This window comes from Chrysochloris asiatica, unplaced genomic scaffold (assembly GCF_000296735.1).
Source record: "Chrysochloris asiatica unplaced genomic scaffold, ChrAsi1.0 scaffold00014, whole genome shotgun sequence".
Lineage (NCBI taxonomy): Eukaryota > Metazoa > Chordata > Mammalia > Afrosoricida > Chrysochloridae > Chrysochloris > Chrysochloris asiatica.
This window is the reverse complement of record NW_006408532.1, coordinates 34,372,142-34,390,175: the sequence shown is the minus strand read 5'-3', so window position 1 is coordinate 34,390,175 and position 18,034 is coordinate 34,372,142. Positions and strand designations below refer to the sequence as shown.

Genomic DNA, 18,034 nt, shown 5'->3' with positions numbered 1-18,034 from the left:
CTCTCCCCCTCCAGTGTCAATTTTATAATATAATGCAAGGAAAACCAAGATTCAAAAGACAGCCAAGCATCTTAACATTATTCTCCCCTTTTCCCCATTCCAACCATGGCTCAATCTCTGTATCCCAGAACCCTGTTGTTCCAAGGTTGGGCATGTATCATTATTTACCTCTGTCCCACTTAGCTGTCTAATTGTTCTCCCATCTGCTTTGTTCTTCCATTTCCCTCTCCCTACTTGTATATTGCCCCCCTCCCCAGCACCCAAACTATCCTGTGTCTAATCCCTGGCTTATGCTTCACCTTTCCCTCCCTCCCCTCACCAACCCCCAACAACAATATGTTTTTTAGATTTTAAAAAATACAGAACTTTCCCAGTTGTTCTCATTTGTCTCTTGTGACATTACTGTTAATCTGCTTTAGATGACAATTTACACAAGAAATTAGTTTTCTGATCAAACAGTTCATGCACAGATTGTTCCATGACATTGTAATCTCTGCAGTGTGTCAGCGCTCTCCCCATTTCTACCCAGGGGTCCCTGTTTCCATTTGTACACTTTTCCTGCCCCTTCCTGCTATCTTGTTTTTGTTTTGGGACAAGTCCTAGTATGACGTTGTGGGATAAATCACTGGACCATAAGGTCGATTTAGAGCACAAGATCAGCAGTTCAAACTCAGCGGCTGCTCCTTGGAAACCTATATAGGGTCTGTATGAGTCAGAACCAACTTCACTGCACTTAACAATAACAACAACTGCCCTTTTTGTTCTACTATAATTGATTGTTCCTAGGAGTACATTCCTCATGGGTGTTATAGGCAAGTCTGCTATTTGGTTGAGTTGGGCTTTTGGGTGTGGCTTCAGTTCCACATTAGAAGGGTGACTTATTAAGACCATTGTCTAGGGGTTCCTTCTAGTCTTTATCAGACTAGATAGATAAGTTTGTTTTTTGTTTTATGATTTTGAGTTCTATATTTTTCACCCATTCTATTTGGAACCTATTGGACTCCTGCTGTGACGGACGGCACTGTCAGTTTAAACTACCTAGTTGGCAGCTAAAACTCACCAGCTGCTTTTTGGAAACCCTATACAGCAAAGGAGCTCTGGTAGCGTAGTGGTTACAAATTGGGCTGCGAACCTTAAGGTCAGCGGTTCGAAACTACCAGCTGCTCCGCGGGAGAAAGATGAGGCTTTCTACTCCCGTAAGGATTTACACCCTCAGAAACCCTGTACAGGGTCGCTATGGGTCGGACCCGACTCGATGGCACTTAACAACAACAACAACAACATACAGTTTTGCAGTAAGGTGCAATCGACTCGACAACACTAAACAACAACAAAAACATTGTGTCCCAGTGATTCCTGATACGGTGTTATAGGATAAACTCAGTTTGAACCACACAGTCAGCAGTTCAAACTCAAGCAGCTGCTCCACAGAAAACCCTGGGTTGGAACTGACTCGATGGCACTTTACAACAGCAACATTGTGTCCCTGGTCAGAATTGTTAATAGAGGTAGCCTGGCACAGTATAGTTCTGGTCTCAGGCTAGAGGAGGCTGTGGTTCCTGTGGGTCATTATTCCTTTGAACTAATTGCTTCCTTAAGTCTTTGGTTTCTTTACTCTCCTTTACTCTGAGTGAGAAGAGACCTGTAATTGTATCTTAGTTCACAGCTTTTAATAAGCTAGACCATATTTATATTGTCTTTGTTTACTATAAACGCTTTTGTGTAGTTTTGAGCCACTTGATCTAGATTTCTATAGCCATAAAGCACAGTTCAAGCACAGTCCCATAAGGTGTTCAGTTATGTCTAAGAATTTTCCATAGCTGTGCACCTGTGTTTTTTGAAAACTGGATACTGTCTCTGACATCACCTGAGTGTCTTTTTATTTAAGTGTATGATTTTTAACAAAAATTAAAGGAAAAACGTAAGGTTATGTTAAAAATTAAAGGAAAAACAAGGTTATGTAAATATATAAGGTTACAACAGATAATTAACAATGAAGGAAAACATTGAAATCTCAAAATTGAAAGTTTTTGCTTTGATATTTTCAGTATAATGCAAAATTCCTTAGTTTGCCGTAGATAAGTAACTTTGGAGAACTCAGATCTATTTTTTAATGCATGAGCTGTTTTATGTACCTGTATATATTGTCATGGCTGTTTTGCTTAGGTAGTGTAATTAATGCATTATCTATTTATTATGAAACTTTTTAAATTTTTTTTTTTAGCTGACAACTGAAATGTTTGAAGCTGATCTTGAGAAGGCATTGTTGCTAAGTAAATTAGAATATGAAGAGCGCAAAAAGGTATTTACATATTTGTTGATTTGGACCTTTCAGAAGTTTAAGAGGTCAAAGGTTAAAATAATTTTTCCTGAATTTTAGATGAAAGTACTAAAGTTTGTCTAAAACTTCATCATTTTAACAAAGTAATACCTAAATGTTTTCATAATAAAATAGATTTTTCAAGTTTTGAGAGACAACAGGAGTATGTCGACTAAGCTTTGTCTAGTAATTTAGAATGTTTCATTAAAAATATTCCAAGTCAATTGGAAGAGTGGGAATGAAATTCACAGCAGAGAATTATTTTAACTTACTTTAAATGAACATAGAAAATAACTTGATTTCAAAAAATTAAGTATGGGCATTGCAGTCAAGGGACATTCATTAAATCCTCTGCTGTATATGCACTAAAATTAACTGAATGGGAAGCCTTTCTGATATTTTGGCCCAGTGAAATTCAGCATTTGTCACTGAACCTTAATGTTGGACTGTGTGCTGAAATGCATTCTTCAGCTTATGGTTGGTTGTAAGTACATTTAAGGAAAATGTAGTATTGATTTGCAGTTTCTGTATTTTTTCCTTGTTTGAACATTTCTTCTTTTTTTTTTTTTTTTCAAAGTTTTTTTTTTGTGTGTGACTTAAATGATAGTTTACATAGGAGAGTATTGGTTTGACACCCATCATTTCATTGCAATGACTACAATCTCCTTCATGCAACATCATTTGATAGTGTTTACTTCTGTTCCCTCTTTTGTCTGTTTGTGTGTGTGTTTTGGGGGATGTACACAGAAGCACTCAGGAATATATAATTGTTTAAACAACCAAAGGACACATTCTGCAAACTTGCCTCCTTGCTGCCAGCACACAGCCTTTCTCTTTCCTTGAGTCTATCGTCCTTAGCTGCTCTTTCTCTCTCCATGTCCTCATCTCTGCCTCCATCTCTGGTGTCGCTGTTTCTCTGAATAGGGTCTCACATTCCGCCCGTGCTCTTGTGCCTTGATAGTTCTAGGGTCCTCTGATCCTGGACTGTAAGAATAACTACTCCCCCGTTTTTGTTATAAAATGTCTACCTTTATTTACAATTGTGACAGTTACAATTAGTTATGATAACAATTCCTCACTATTGAATCATAAGTATCTTATCCCCATCTCTCTTCACCAGACCCATCAAGACAAGATGAAAACTATTCAGTGGGGACTCTTTTCTTCCCCCACACACTCTTAAACTAAACTCCCTCCTGAAACCTTGTAAGCCAGTCACTTTGTGCATTTATTGCCCCCTCATTTTAGGTAGCCAGTATCTAAGTTGCCCGTCCCTGTCAACCCTGGGTACAGAGGGGATAGGATTGATACTTGATGTGAAGACTCCTTCCCTCTCAGTTGATATTTTGAGCTACTACATCTATAGGTAAAGATAATAAGTCTTCTCTCTATAAGTTGGTATTTTGAGCTACTATATCTATAGGTAAAGATAAAGTTCATCAAATTGTAGCAATTTACACTTGTTTCCTTTGTCAAAAATTGTTTATCTTCCTCTAGTCAAGTTCTGATCATCAAGCCATCAAGGCTGGGTACTATCTACAATTTTCGGCATTCTTGTGCATCTCACCTCACTTCATATCAGCTGCACGCTTCACTCTCAGCTGTAGCCCTCTGTGGCTATATCCTTGTCAATGGGCTCAGGAGTCCCTAGGTGTCACCACACTTCGGACCAACCATCCTTTCCTCATCTTTCTCTCATCTCCTAGTCAACTGGAGTCTATGAACATTTATTCTTTATTATCATTTAAAAATTTAGCCCTTTACACTTGATGGGATATTTTGTCCATTTACTGTGATTACTTAGTGATTGATCATTTGTGGTCACTGGTCTATGTTATGTTAAAATGTGACCTTTTGGCTCCTTCATCCAAGATAAAAGGAAGAGAGAAAATAAAATGCACAGTAGATGATTTTAGTATTTATAGATCAAGTGGGAAAAAAAGTTGCAGGTGAAATGAACTTTGTATTGCAAAAACAGTGTGAAGACCATGTCTGATTTCCTCTGGCTTCACAAGGAAGAAAGAGAGAATCAAGTTTAAAATCAGCACAAGGCCAATTCTTATTATGCAGAAGTCAGACATGCCTCTACCCTATAACCTTCTTTACCCTATGTTGACACCAACTATCTCTCCCACAGCACTCTTTGCTTCCATCTGGGTTCTACAATCCATTGCAATGGCCACACAGAACTCATAACAATAGTCACAATTATGGGGTTTATTAGGAAAGTAACCAGGGTACAATTCAGGATCAGAAAGGACACAGCAGTTCTCCAGTCAGGAACGCCTCTTGTCTACCATACTGCAGGCATGTCTCACTCTTGTCTTCATCCTCTCAGCCATGTGGCCCCGTGGCTTCTGCCCTGCTCAGGCAAGTGTTATCAAGCCTCTTTAAATGTCCAAAGGGCACATTCTGCAAGCCAGCTTCATAGACACACAGCTTTATTCAGTCCATGGGCCTAGATGCCTACAGGTACTACCTCATGCTGCCACCTCTGTTGCTTCCCTCTGTTGTTGCTGCTTTTCAAGGTAGGGATCTCATACTCCCCTCATGTTCTTCTTTCTTGATGATCTGGGGATCATCTATTTCTGCTTCTGCAATGGTTCCTTTTAAACCTAGCTGTATGGCAAATTGAGCCAATCCCAGCCTTAGAGTTCTGTACTCCTAATTTGCATGACCCCACCCAGTCAATTGGGTGGGAATTAAGATGACATTAGATAGAAAAGCCATGTCAAGTAAACTCAAGGTACCTCATGTATACTGCATCCCGTCCTCACTTAATCAACATGTTTAGGTTTCAAAGACCAGGTCGTTATGTGAAAACAATGGTATGTTAAAATGAAGGATGACCATATGAGATCACAAAATGGAGGGTGACTGTATCATTATATATAACTGCTAAGTTACATCATAACTGCCAAACCATTGAGAATCGTGGCCCAGCCAAGTTGACACAACATTAACCTTGAAAGCCAGTGCTAATCTTGCCTCACACCTTGTAGTTTATTACTGCCAGACGTATATTGTCACTGCACAAAGATAATTAAATAATAATTTTTTACTTTTGTTGTAAATGTGAAATACCATAGAATGAGATTGTTGATAAATGAGGAGTAGGTGTATGAGGGGTCTTCAAAAAGTTCATGGAAAGATTTTATTATCTTTTAATTCCATTTTTCCAAGAATTTTTTGAAATCCCCTCATATGTTTGTTCTATTTTTCTTATTACTGTTAACCTGAATTATCAAAAATGTTACTTGTTCTTTTAGATACCAAACAATTAGAAAAATGGGTAAATCTAAATTGAGTGTGATTTAATAATTTAAATGGGCCTTCAGGTTACACTTGCTGAAATAGGAGATAAAATTTAGCAAATGGAATGCTATGTTAAAATAATGATTTATTGTTAGATGTATATCTAAATAGTTAAACTAAAAGAATTAGTTGTATCTATAAAGGAAGAGTAAGGAGTTCTAATAGCATAGTGTTTACAAGTGGGCTGCTAACCTCAAGGTCAGCAGTTTGAAACTACCAGCCACTCCCCAGGAAAAAGATGAGGCTTTCTGCTCCCATAAAGAATTACAGCCTCAGAAACCCAATTCAGGGTCGCTATAAGTTGGAACCGACTCCACAACACCGACTCTACCACCACCATCATAAAGGAGAAGTAGAGTAGATGGAGTTGATAAAGGAAGAACTGTCAAGAATGGGAGGAGAAAATGGAATGTGTGACTAATTGCCTCCATGAACAATTATTTCCTTTTCCATGAGACCAGAACTGGATGGTGCCTGGCTACCATTACTGATTTTTGATTAAAGATTTTGTAGAATAATTCTGACTGAAAGGAGTAAAGTGAAAAAAGAATTTCAAATTCTGATGGAATTTGGATTTTATGGAACCATGGTGGCTGGCTGAATCTCTGAAATTATTACTCTGAGATAATCTTTAAAATTTGAACGAAAAATGTCCCCTCAACTATAGTTAAACTAGAACAGAATGTCTGCCCTGAACATTGTGTACTTTTTAAGTCTGTCTTTTGGAAATTAAACTGATAACAGCAACTAAAAAAATTAGATAAGAACCTTAATGGGCCAGTGAGTTTATATTAATGGAGGGGAGGAGCTTACTCAGAAAAGGAGAGAAAATTGTTTCACAACTTGAAAAATGTAATCCATGTCACTGACTTGTACATAGGAAAAACATGAATACATGTTTTTGCTGTGTATATTATCAACAACAACAAAATCAAAGGATTGAAAAGAGAAAATCCTGAAGAACTGGAAATGGAACCAACAGAGCAGAAATAATGAAAATGTTGACACATTGTGAAAAAAATATAACCAAAGTCACTGAAAGATTTTTGTAGAAATTGTTTATATGGGAACTGTATTTTCTATATAAACTTTCACCAAAAACATAATGAAATATATATTTTTTTAATGTATGCACTGTTTTCTTGGCACAATTATAGGCCTTGTGCCACAAAATATTAGTTTTATCAGACTTTAAAGACTCTTAGAGAATTGAGGGATTCTTCATATGATAAGGTTAATTTGATGTAGTCATTGAGTTTTATTCTAATAGTACTTTTTAACCTAAAGAATTTTCGAATTGATAAAAGTTTGGGATGACATTTTCTGTTCTCTTATGTAAGTCATTCACTAAATGCCTTTTGAGTAGCTAAAATGTAATAGGCACACAGAATAGAAAAAGACGTGGTCCCATACTATAAGTTTCATGAAGGGAGACATAATATATATTATTGAGAGATGTATGTTCTCAGTACAGTTGGAAATTAAGAAAAATGGAAAAAAATTTCTGTGCCTTTAATGGTGATGGGTTTTGAAAAAGAATTCTTAAAGAGGAGTCTTAATAGATCAACTAGTTAAATTCACCAGGTAGACAATAAGGAAGTAGACATGCCCAAGCAAAGATTACCAAGTTTTCAAGAAATGTGCATGTGAAAGAGTTTAGCATGTCTAAAAAACTAGAGCGTTAATGGAGATAATTATTGGAGGATAGGCTATAAAGAATTTTACATACTAGGTTAAAAAGATTGAGTTTAAACATCTGTTGTCACACAGCTATTGAATATTTTGAGTTTTTCGATTAATTTTAGATTTTAGAAACTTGTGCTGTAGCAATGTAAAAGTTGGATTGCGGGACTAAAATTAGAGACTGTTGCAGTGTTCAAGCAAAAGAAGACAGATATGTCAGAGGTTATAAAAGAAAAGAAAGTATGAGGGGGGTTAAAAAATTTCATAGAAAAATGGAATTAAAAGATATTGTAATTTTTCCAAAAACATTTGAAGCTCCCGTGGAGATTTATATCTTTAGGAAATAAAGTCAACAGGACCTTGTGTCTAATTTGGATGTAGAGAATAAAGCAATAGTAGGAAAGGATGATTCAGGTTTTTAGTGGGGGCACTTGTGTAAATTATGGTGGTAGTAAATAAGGTTATTCCCAGAGTTACCTGAGGAAGGCAGAATGAATGAGATAGATGGAAAGACAACACATTTAGTTTGGAGACATTATTGAACATTCCAAGTGAGTTGTCCATATAAAAATCATCCGTATATAGGTAGAACTTTGGGTATGAAGAATAATAGGTATAAAACATAAGAAAAATAGATTAAAAAAGAAATAGTTAACAGCTACATTTTTACGAAGAAGGTTGGGGAAGATGAGCCAGTTAGGAAGACACAGAAGTAGTCTGAAATGGATAAGAAAATCAAGAGATGCTTTAAAATAAATATCTATTGGATTTGGCAGTTAGGATGTAGTTATCTTAATTTAGTGTCAAGAGAGTGGCACAAGCCCGATTTCAGCAGAACAAGAAATGAATTGACAAGAAATGACTCTAGAACATTGTCTTAAATTTGTTCTTGAAAGGAAGGAGAAGAAAAGGAAAGTGGCCCTAGGAGGAGGCTATAAGTCAATGTATAAAATTCTGTTTTTAATTACAGTGTTTAAGGTACAAGAGATAGAGCATATAAATAAGTAGATGCCCTTTGCCTAGGTTAAAGTTAGATTGTTTACTTTTTAACCACAAACAATATTAAGAACCATTACCTGTTGATGAATTGATGTTGCTAGTATAATCCAAGCTTAATTATTTTCTTATAATTCCTTCTAGGAGTATGAAAATTCTGAATATGTTTCAACTCAGTCAAAGGGTATGAATAAAAAGGATAAAAGAAAGAATCATCAGGGAAAAGACAAACCTCTGACAGTATCACTAAAAGATTTTCAATCTGAAGGTAATATATGTGTATGAAATGTATTGTTCTTGTGGAGTTATTTTTCCTAAGACTGTATTTGCTCTATTAGTTGTAAGTAAACTTTCTAATTAAAAAACATAAGTAATTGTTTTGTTGATGTGTTATTTAGAATATAAAAAATATAAACTTGTTTGGAAATAAGCTAAAACCATTAAAGTGATTGAAAACCAATAATTAAATACCCATAAAACTATTTATCTTTTTGTATTTTAAGTTTGCCCCTTTTCTAAAATCCACTGAAACTGACGTTTGTAGTTTCTGAGTTATCTTGAACACATTACTGTCCTTACACATGAAGTGATTTTGCCTACACTAGGCCAGGGATGTTGTTGTTAAGTGCAGTCGAGTCAGTTCTGACTAATAGTGCCCTGTCTCCAAGGAACAGTTGTGGGCTTGAACCGCTAACCTTGTGGTTAGCAAGTGAGTGCTTATTTTATAGCACCACACCAAGACCTCAGGGATGTTGTTGGTCAAGTTAGTGCCAGTTCATAACAACCTTGTATAGGGTTTCTGAGGAGCAGCTGGTGAGTTTGAATTACCGACTTTGTGGTTAGGAATCCAGTGTTTATCCTACAGTGCCACACTAGGTTTTTTAGACCCTAGGGATAGTATCTTTATAGTTCATCTGTAGTTGATCAGTCTCTTCAAGTTGTTTGCAGTTGCATATTAGAAACTTCAAAACCAATTTTCAGATTAAACTTAGTACTAGAAAACTTTATAATATCATTGTATTTTTTATTGAAACACAGAAAAAAGAAATTATAGTCTTGTCTCTGTTATCTAGTGTTACTATAACAAAAGTACCACAAGTGGGTGACTTGAACAAACAAATTTATTTCCTCACAGTTTGTTGTTGTTGTTGCTAAGTGCCATCGAGTCGGTTCTGACTCACAGCGACCCTATACAGGGTTTCCGAGGCTGTAAATCTTTACGGGAGCAGAAAAAGCCTCATCTTTCTTTCACGGAGCAGCTGGTAGTTTCGAACTGCTGACCTTGTGGTTCACAGCCCGATTCGTAACCACTACGCTACCAGAGCTCCTTTCCTCACAGTTTAGGAGGCTAGTAGTCCAACTTCAGGGTACTATTCTACAGAAACATTTTGTTTCTCTGTCAGTTCTGGAGGGAAGGTCTTTTTCTCTTTGGGCAGTCATCATGTGGCTTGGCATCTGTCTTCCCTTATCTGGACTTGCTAGTTTGTCCTACTGTCTTTTATGTTTCCAGAGATATTGACTCAAAATACCTGCCACATTAACATAACAAAGACAACCCTTTTTAAAAGAAACATTTATTGTAAATTGAGTGAAGGATAAGGTCATCAGTTTTACATTCAACAAATCATACACTTTGTTTAATCTCAGTAATTGCAATCCCCTCCATGCCACAGCAATTACCCGGCTTCCTCCCTTGGTTCTTATTTTGATTACACCCTCCTACCTAACCCTTCTCACTTTGTCCTTAGGTAAATGTTGCCCTTTTGATTTGAAATGATTTACCAATCCTTGATAAGCATACCTTACTAGTGTTGTTGTTCCCCCTATATACCTATCTGATGTTTGGCTGAAAATTTGGCCATGAGGGTGAGTTCCTTTCTGAAGGATGGTCGAGGGCCACAATCTGGTTCTTTTGGTTTCTTCTGACCAGTAGGCTATCTTTTAAAAAAAAATGTGAGTAATGTGGTCCCTTTCAGAGCAGTTGGTAGGGGTAGGCAGAAACCATCTAGTTTTTTTCATCTGAGGATCATGGAGATTGATGATCACATGTTCCATTAGTTTATTGGACTAATTGATTCCAAGCATCTTCAATCTCATCACTTTTCTTTCTATCCAGCATTTTCTTTCTTCTTCTGCACATAGAAAAACCAATAGTTGTATTTTGATGGCCACACATGTGCTTTTAAGACCCCAGAAGGTACTCACCAGTGTGGAATGTATAACATTTTCTTTGTGAACTATGTTATGCCAGTTGACCTCGTATCCCCTGAGAACTATGGTCTTGCGTTCTTAGGCCCAGCAACTCACTGCCTTAAGATGTTTGATAATATCCAAAGAGTTTTCATCATTTTGTCCATTGTATGTACTACCGCATTCATAGTTGTGTTTGCAGAAAAGCTAAATAAATACCCATGTACAAATACTGTCTTTTAAATACTTTATATAAGGAGCTCTGGTAGCATAGTTGATTATGAATTGGGCTGCGAACCTCAAGGTCAGGAGTTTGAAACTACCAGCTGTGCTGTGGGAAAAAGATGAGGCTTTTTGCTCCCGTAAAGGTTTACAGCCTTGGAAACCCTGTACAGGGTCGCTATGAGTTAGAACTGCCTCCACGGCACATAACCACCACCACCACCAAAGACGGAGTCCTGGTGTGGCACTGTGTGTTAATGCACCAGATTGAAAAGCCGTTTGAACTGCAAGGTTGGCAGTTCAAGCTCACCAACTGCTCCTTGGAAACCCTATACAGGGTCGCTGTGGGTCAGAACCGACTAAATGGCACTTCACAACAACAACTACCAAAGACATACATTTGTGGATACACTCCCATTCTTCCATATCCTTTCATTCTGTCATGACAGAACACATTCTGTCATCCATGTATCTACCCACAGAACACTGATGTTACAAGGTTGTGTATGTGTCACCGTTTACCTCTGTCTCCTTTAGTCCATATATACCTTCCAGTGTCTTCACCTGTCTTCATCTTCTGCCAACCTCCTCCTCCTTGAATATCACCCTCCCTGTCACCCGAGTTAACTTGTATCTACCCTCTAATCAATTAATTAGTCTCCCTTTCTTCCCACTCTTGGTAACCATCAAAGAATGTTTCTTTTAGTATGAAAATGTTTTCTTGAGTTTTTACAGTAGTAGTTCCATACAATATTTGTCCTTTGTGATTGACTAATTTTACTCAGCATAATGTGCTCCAGGTTCATGCACTATTATGAGCTGTTTCTCAAAGTCATTAATCACCATTGCATTGTGTGTATGTACCAAAGTTTATCCATTCTTCCATTTGTGAACATTTAGGCTGCCTCTATCTTTTTGCTATTGTGAATAGTGCTGCAGTGAACATGGGTGTGCATATATCTACGTGTTTTCTGCCTCTTATTTTTTATGGATATTCACCAGGTAGAGGAATTGCTGGGTTATATGTCTGTTTACTGGTGTGGCGCTGTGGGATAAAGCACTAGATCGTAAGGTCAATTTGAACCACAAGGTCAGCCATTAAACTCACCTGTCGCTCTTTGGAAATCCTATACAGAGTTGCTATGGTCAGAACTGACTCGACGGTACTTAACAACAACAATAACAACCTGTTTCTCACTTTCTGAGGAAGCGCTATACCATTTTCCACAATGAGACAATCCATTCTTAAATGGTATTATAGCCATAGGTATAAAGTTTAGGAGTATAGCACATATTTTGAGGGACACAACTAAGTCCATAACAACCATCTACTAAACTTATTTGAAGACAGACCACAAGCAAATTATTATTACTAGGACACTTTATTTTTAATTTGGGAAATAGTAAACACCTTTAATCTCTACTCTCTAATGTGGTAGCCATTATCCATGTGTGAGTTTAAATATAAACTAAAATTAGCGAAGGTAAAATACTGAGTTCCTCAGCTGCATTAGCAATGGTTCACATGTTCAGTAGCCACATGTAAATAGTGGCTTCTATATTGAACAGTACAGATAAGTACATTTCTGTGAGCATAGAAAATTTGACAGCTTTGCACCTGTACTGTCTGAATAATTGCTGACCAAATGGACAGCTGTTCATTCATTATCAAAGCAATATATTTGATTCATGTGAATTTAGCACTTGAACATTTAGCATTTGTTCTGTGAGGATCAATAATACCATACAATAATCTCAAAATTAAAAACCTATTTTCAGAAATGTACCTTTTTGTGAAATGAGGAATACATTTAGAAGGTTTTATTGCTTTCCTTTGAGGATCAAGAAAGTTTCTCCTATAGTCTGCCTCTCTCTCTAAGTGTTTTTATTTTGGGGTTAAAAGAATGTTTGCATGTTAAAGTAAAATTTTCAAAGTTAGTAAGAATGATTTTACATAAGAAGTGTATTCCATTACAAACCAAGCTCCTCACCCCTCAAAAAAAAACATGAAAAGTGCTTTTAAAAACAATTTTTATGTATAATTTATTAAGTAGTATGTAAATTCATTAACTACACCCTGATTACACAGTGGTTAAAGTGCTAATCTGCTAACCAAAAGGTTGGGGATTCAAACCTTGCAGCTTTTCTGTGAGAAAAAGATGTGCAGTCTGCTTCCATAAAGATTTACAGCCTTCAAAGCCCTGTGGGGCAACTATACTATATAATAATTTGTTGTTGTTATTGTTGTTTAAGTTTCACCCAGTTGGTTCCAACTCATTGCAACCCTATATAGAGTTTCTTAGGAGCAACTGGTGGTTTTGAACTGTGTGGCGCTGTGGGTTAATGCGCCAGACTGCAAAGTTGTTTGAACTGAAAGGTTGGCGGTTCAAGCTCACCAGCTGCTCCTTGGAAACCCTACACAGGGTTGCTATGGGTCGGAACTGACTCGACAACACTTCACAACAACAACAACAATCTTTCAGTTAGCAGTCCTGTACTGATCCTACAGCACCACACCAGGACTCATTTTCTACTTGAACCATTAATAACCTCATTTCATACTCTAATATTAGGACAGCTATGGAGAGGGCCCTTGTGTCTTGGCATTAATCTTCCCCGAGTCTAGGAGGTTTTCAATGCAAGGACCCTGAGTCCATAGGACAAGCTCCACTCCTGACTCTTCTTGGTGGTGATAGGTCCCTCCTCCTCTACTCATTACTCTTTCCTTTTATTTCTTGTGAGATAAAAGATGATTTAGGCCATACTCCAGGGAAACTCTCCTTAGATCAGATCAGGGTCGTGATCTGAGTAAGTATGTTGCATGCCATTTTAATCCTTTTATTGGCTGATTACATCATAAGGAATAATTACATTATTACCCAATTGCCAAACTACTAAAAATCATGGCTCACATATTTTTGGGAGACACAATTTAGTCCATGACTGTGGAATTCAAATATTTAAATAATACCCTTTGTATAGATGGTATTTGCTAAGTTATAATACTTGGTCTACAAGGCCTGGTCCCTAGGATGAGCAAATTTTAGCATTTTATCCCTTGGAAAAGGAGCCCTGGTAGCCACAAGGTCAGCAGTTCAAATCTACCAGTAGCTCTGCAGGAGAAAGATGAGGCTTTCTGCTCCCCAAAAGATTTATAGCCTTGGAAACTCTATGCAGGGTTGTTGTGAGTCAGAACCAACTCAGTGGCACATCACCACCACCACCACCGTTCCTTGACAAGTAAGTCAGATCTCAGCCCTAGAAAATTCCTGATGACCTATAAAACTCTTAACTATAATTTGGAAATTATTTTCATATATTAACTTGTTTGCATTAATTTCCTTCAATGAAATTTCACCATTTTTTTTTTCTTCCCATTTACAGATCATGTTAGTAGAAAGTCTGAGGTAAGTCTTACTTTAACCATCTTTAATCTAGAAAATGCTTGATTATGTTAAGAATAATACTTTAAATGCTCAACAGTCGTCTTTGACATATAGCATTGGAAGGATAACCCATAAGCTTATTTTACATTAACCTAATAATGGTTCTAAAGATTATAAGAGTATAAAATACGTTATGGTGGTGGTGGTTATTTGTGTCATTGAGTTGCTTCTGAATCATAGTGTCTCTGTTTTAGGGTTTTCAAGGCTATAAACCTTTACGTGAACAGAAAGTCTCATCTTTCTTTCTAGGATTGGCTGGTATATTCGAACTGCTGACCTTGCAGTTAGCAGCGCAACTCATAACCACTGTGCTATCAGGGCTCCTTTAAATTATAGTAAAATTATAATTATATTCATGACATATAGTATCATATGGCTTTATTCTAAATTTTTTGTGTGCTGAACTTAAAATTTTAGAGAAGAGGGTGAAACTTATTCTGAGGCACTGTCTTCAGGTATTTTGGAATTGTGAAAGTTGGGACGTATAAGCAGTGATTCTATAGTTTAACCAATGTGTGAGGTTCACTTGATTGATTATATGAGGGGGCTTCAAAGAGTTCATGTAAAAATTCATTATCTTTTCATTCCATTTATCCACAAATTTTTTAAAGCCCACTTATAGTTCCTAACTTTGTTGGTTACTTTGGTGCTATTTTTAAAAGATTCCAGTACAGATTATATAAACCCTTTAGAATTGGAAGATGACATTATTATAAGATATCCTTTAATATTTAGTAAGGTGCAGGCACATTTGATTGTGTCCTTTGATTTTGCTTCGCTGTATTGGTCATCACAGCATGTGCTTTCTTTTTATTTCTATGTCACATTTTTTAAATTTTCACAGTATTTAAAACTTTTTCTTAATTCTGTCATATAATTAATAGACTATAGTATAGTATAAGCATAAGCATAACTTTCACATGTCGTAGGCCAAGTTTTCTAGAAAAGCAAAACCAGTGAAACACGTATGTATACACAAAGAGAAGTTTATTTTCGAGGAAATGGCTTACAATTGTAAAGTCCAGGTTCCCAGAGAGAGCATTTCCCGTATGTCCGTTATATTTGGAACAGACCACACCCCCAAGGAAGCATCCCTTCGGTTGATTGGCTGCTGTGAGCAGCCATTCATCATACAGTTAACTATGCCTGTATTACGTTTCATCACCATGAGAGAATAAGCACATCTTAACTGCTAAACCATGGGAATCCTGACTTAGTCAAGTTGGCACAGAACCCTAACGATTACAGTCTATCCTTGTCAACACTTATAAACTATATGCATAATCTCTAAATTCAGAAAATTATAGAATCATACTTGCACCTAACATGATATAACTAAAACACATACAATTGAAAATGCACTCGACCCATTTACATCTTATATGTCACAGATGAACAAAGCAAAACTATTTGATGCAAACATACAACATAAAACAAAAAAGAATATATTCATTTAAATGTCCAAAGGGCACATTCTGCAAGCCAGCCTCCTGCACATAGGCACACAGCCTTACTCAGTCCATGGTCCTAGAGTCCATAGCTGCTATGTCTCTTCATGCCACTGCTTCTGCTGTTGTCTCTTCTGTTGCCACTTTCCCAGGCAGGGATCTCACGTTCCACTCATGCTCTTTCTTCTTGATGCTCCTGGGATCGTCTCTTCCTAAAATGAGAGATTAACTGTTCTCTGCTTTTAAGTACATGTCTTCTACAATTACAGATTTGACAATAACAGTTAATCCTGCTAACAGTTACTCACCACTGAAATCATAAAATTCAATCAGCATCATCCTCTTCCCTCTTTCACCAGACCTGTCTGGGAAAGAGTAAAACTGTTCAATGAGGATTCTACATATCTCCTTTATTCTGAAACTAAGCACATCCATGAAACCTTGTAAGCCAGCCATTTCATGCCTTTATAGCCTGCCCTCCGCCCACCCATTTTTGAAAGCCAATGTCTAAATTGCCCATTTCTACCCATCCAGTGGAGTCCTGATGTGGCACTGTGGGTTAATGCGCTGGAAGCAGTCGGTTTGAACCACGTGGTTGGTAGTTCAAGCTCACCAGTCGCTCCTCAGAAACCCTCTACAGGGTTGCTATGGGTTGGAACTGACTCGAAGGCACGTAACAGTAACAACAACAAATCAACCCAGTACACTGAGGACACAAGTGTGTTTCTTGATCTGAAGAATCTTCCTTTCTGGTTGGAATTTTGAGCAAGTGTATCTATAAGCAAAAGTCCAGTTTATCAATATGTAACAGTTGACACTTGCTCACAGTAAACATCTTTATCTTCATCTAGTTAGGCTCTGGTCAGAACTCAACCCTAGACATCTAAGCTAGTTCAGATGGGTACCAGTTCACACGCCTCCATGCACTTCAGACCAGCTGGCCCCTTCACTCTCAGCCCTACTCTCCAGGGGCTAGGTCAGTGCCTGTGGGCTCACAAGTTCACATAACTTCCTAAACTTCAGACTAGCCAGCCTTCCTTTTCTCTCTCGTAATTAAGGTCAATGGGTGTCAATAGAATGCATCCAAACTCAGTCCATGTCTTCATCGCTACAATTCCCTACTTCCACTCCCAAGTAGACCCAGGTGGTCATCAGTGGGCGTATGGCATGGGTCCTTAATTTTCAGTCCTAGAAGGGGATTATCTCTAATGGGCTGGCTTGATACCTCCAAAGCAAACAGCTTACTTGAAACTCAAAAAGTTTGCTTTTTTTTCTGCATGAATCTCCTGTTCTCTCAGAAGTCTGGGTTGGTTCGCCTGTCTTTTAAAATGCAAATGTTCCAACTCTGAAGGTTTTGGGTGGGGTTCAGGATTCCACCTAAAGCGTGGGCACCCCCATACCCCTGCCACCACACTCTACAAAGGCTTAAAGCAAAAAGCCTATTTTTTCTGGGTACTTCTAACTCCCCTTTTAGCAAATCCAGTCAAGTATAGGCTGAAGGCCCTTTTACAAGATCTCTCTGTAATCCTAATTCTAAATATTCATTTCTATCACCATTGTAAATCTATTTTATACTAGTAGGCAGGACAAATTAGCATTTATAAGACAGTCAAACACATAAACCTTTTAAAAGTACTCTAGTTCAATCTTTACTATTCCCTTGTACTAACCCCATTCATATGCATATGGCTTTGGGCATCTGGTAGGGTGGATTCTAGTAGGCCCTGACCCTCTGTCAGCCATCCTGTTTAACCAGCTTGACATGGAATCCAGGCAACTCCAGAGCTACTTCTCTCCCCTCTGTTTAAGCATTTTATCCCCTTCATTGTTTTCAGCCACTATAGCTCACTGGTAGTGTAGTGGTTACGAATCGGCTGTGAAGTTCAGCAGTTCGAAACTACCAGCTGCTCTGCGGGAAAAAGATGGGGCTTTCTGCTCCTGTAAAGATTTACAGCCTCAGAAACCCTGTACAGGGTTGCTATGGGTCAGAACCGACTCAACGGCACTTAACAACAACAACAAAGCTTGCAAAATCCTAACTAACTGTCTAAAAATCAAAAGTTCACTTCTCATGGCCTTTGGTTCTTTCTCTTACAAAAAAACCTCATACTCCCATGAGTCCAGAGCCATAGCAATGAATCACGCTCCTGACGTCAACTGCAAAAACCATGTGTAGGCCGTGTCTGAGCTCTGTTAACTTCACAAGAGGTGAAGAAAATCAAACTCAACATCAGCCCAAGTCCATTTATTATGAAGTGGAGGTCAAACATGCCTCTGCTATACATTAGTCTCTTTAAAATTAGTCAGACTTGCATAACAATTAAGAAAATTTAACCTTTGTGATTTTGTTTCTCTAGAACCTTACTCTCTAGGTACCACATGTTTTCTAGAAAAGCAAAACCAGTGAAGCATAT

General features: G+C 37.6%; 1 protein-coding gene across 1 annotated transcript in view; it reads left to right on the top strand.

Moving 5' to 3' along the window:
• GKAP1 (G kinase anchoring protein 1) overlaps positions 1-18,034 on the top strand; it is a 135,499-nt gene that overhangs the window by 26,406 nt on the left and 91,059 nt on the right. The window contains exons 3-5 of the mRNA XM_006834955.1: positions 2,225-2,302; positions 8,459-8,582; positions 14,111-14,133. Coding sequence (XP_006835018.1) covers positions 2,225-2,302; positions 8,459-8,582; positions 14,111-14,133 — 225 coding nt within the window. The remainder of the gene's footprint in view (positions 1-2,224; positions 2,303-8,458; positions 8,583-14,110; positions 14,134-18,034) is intronic.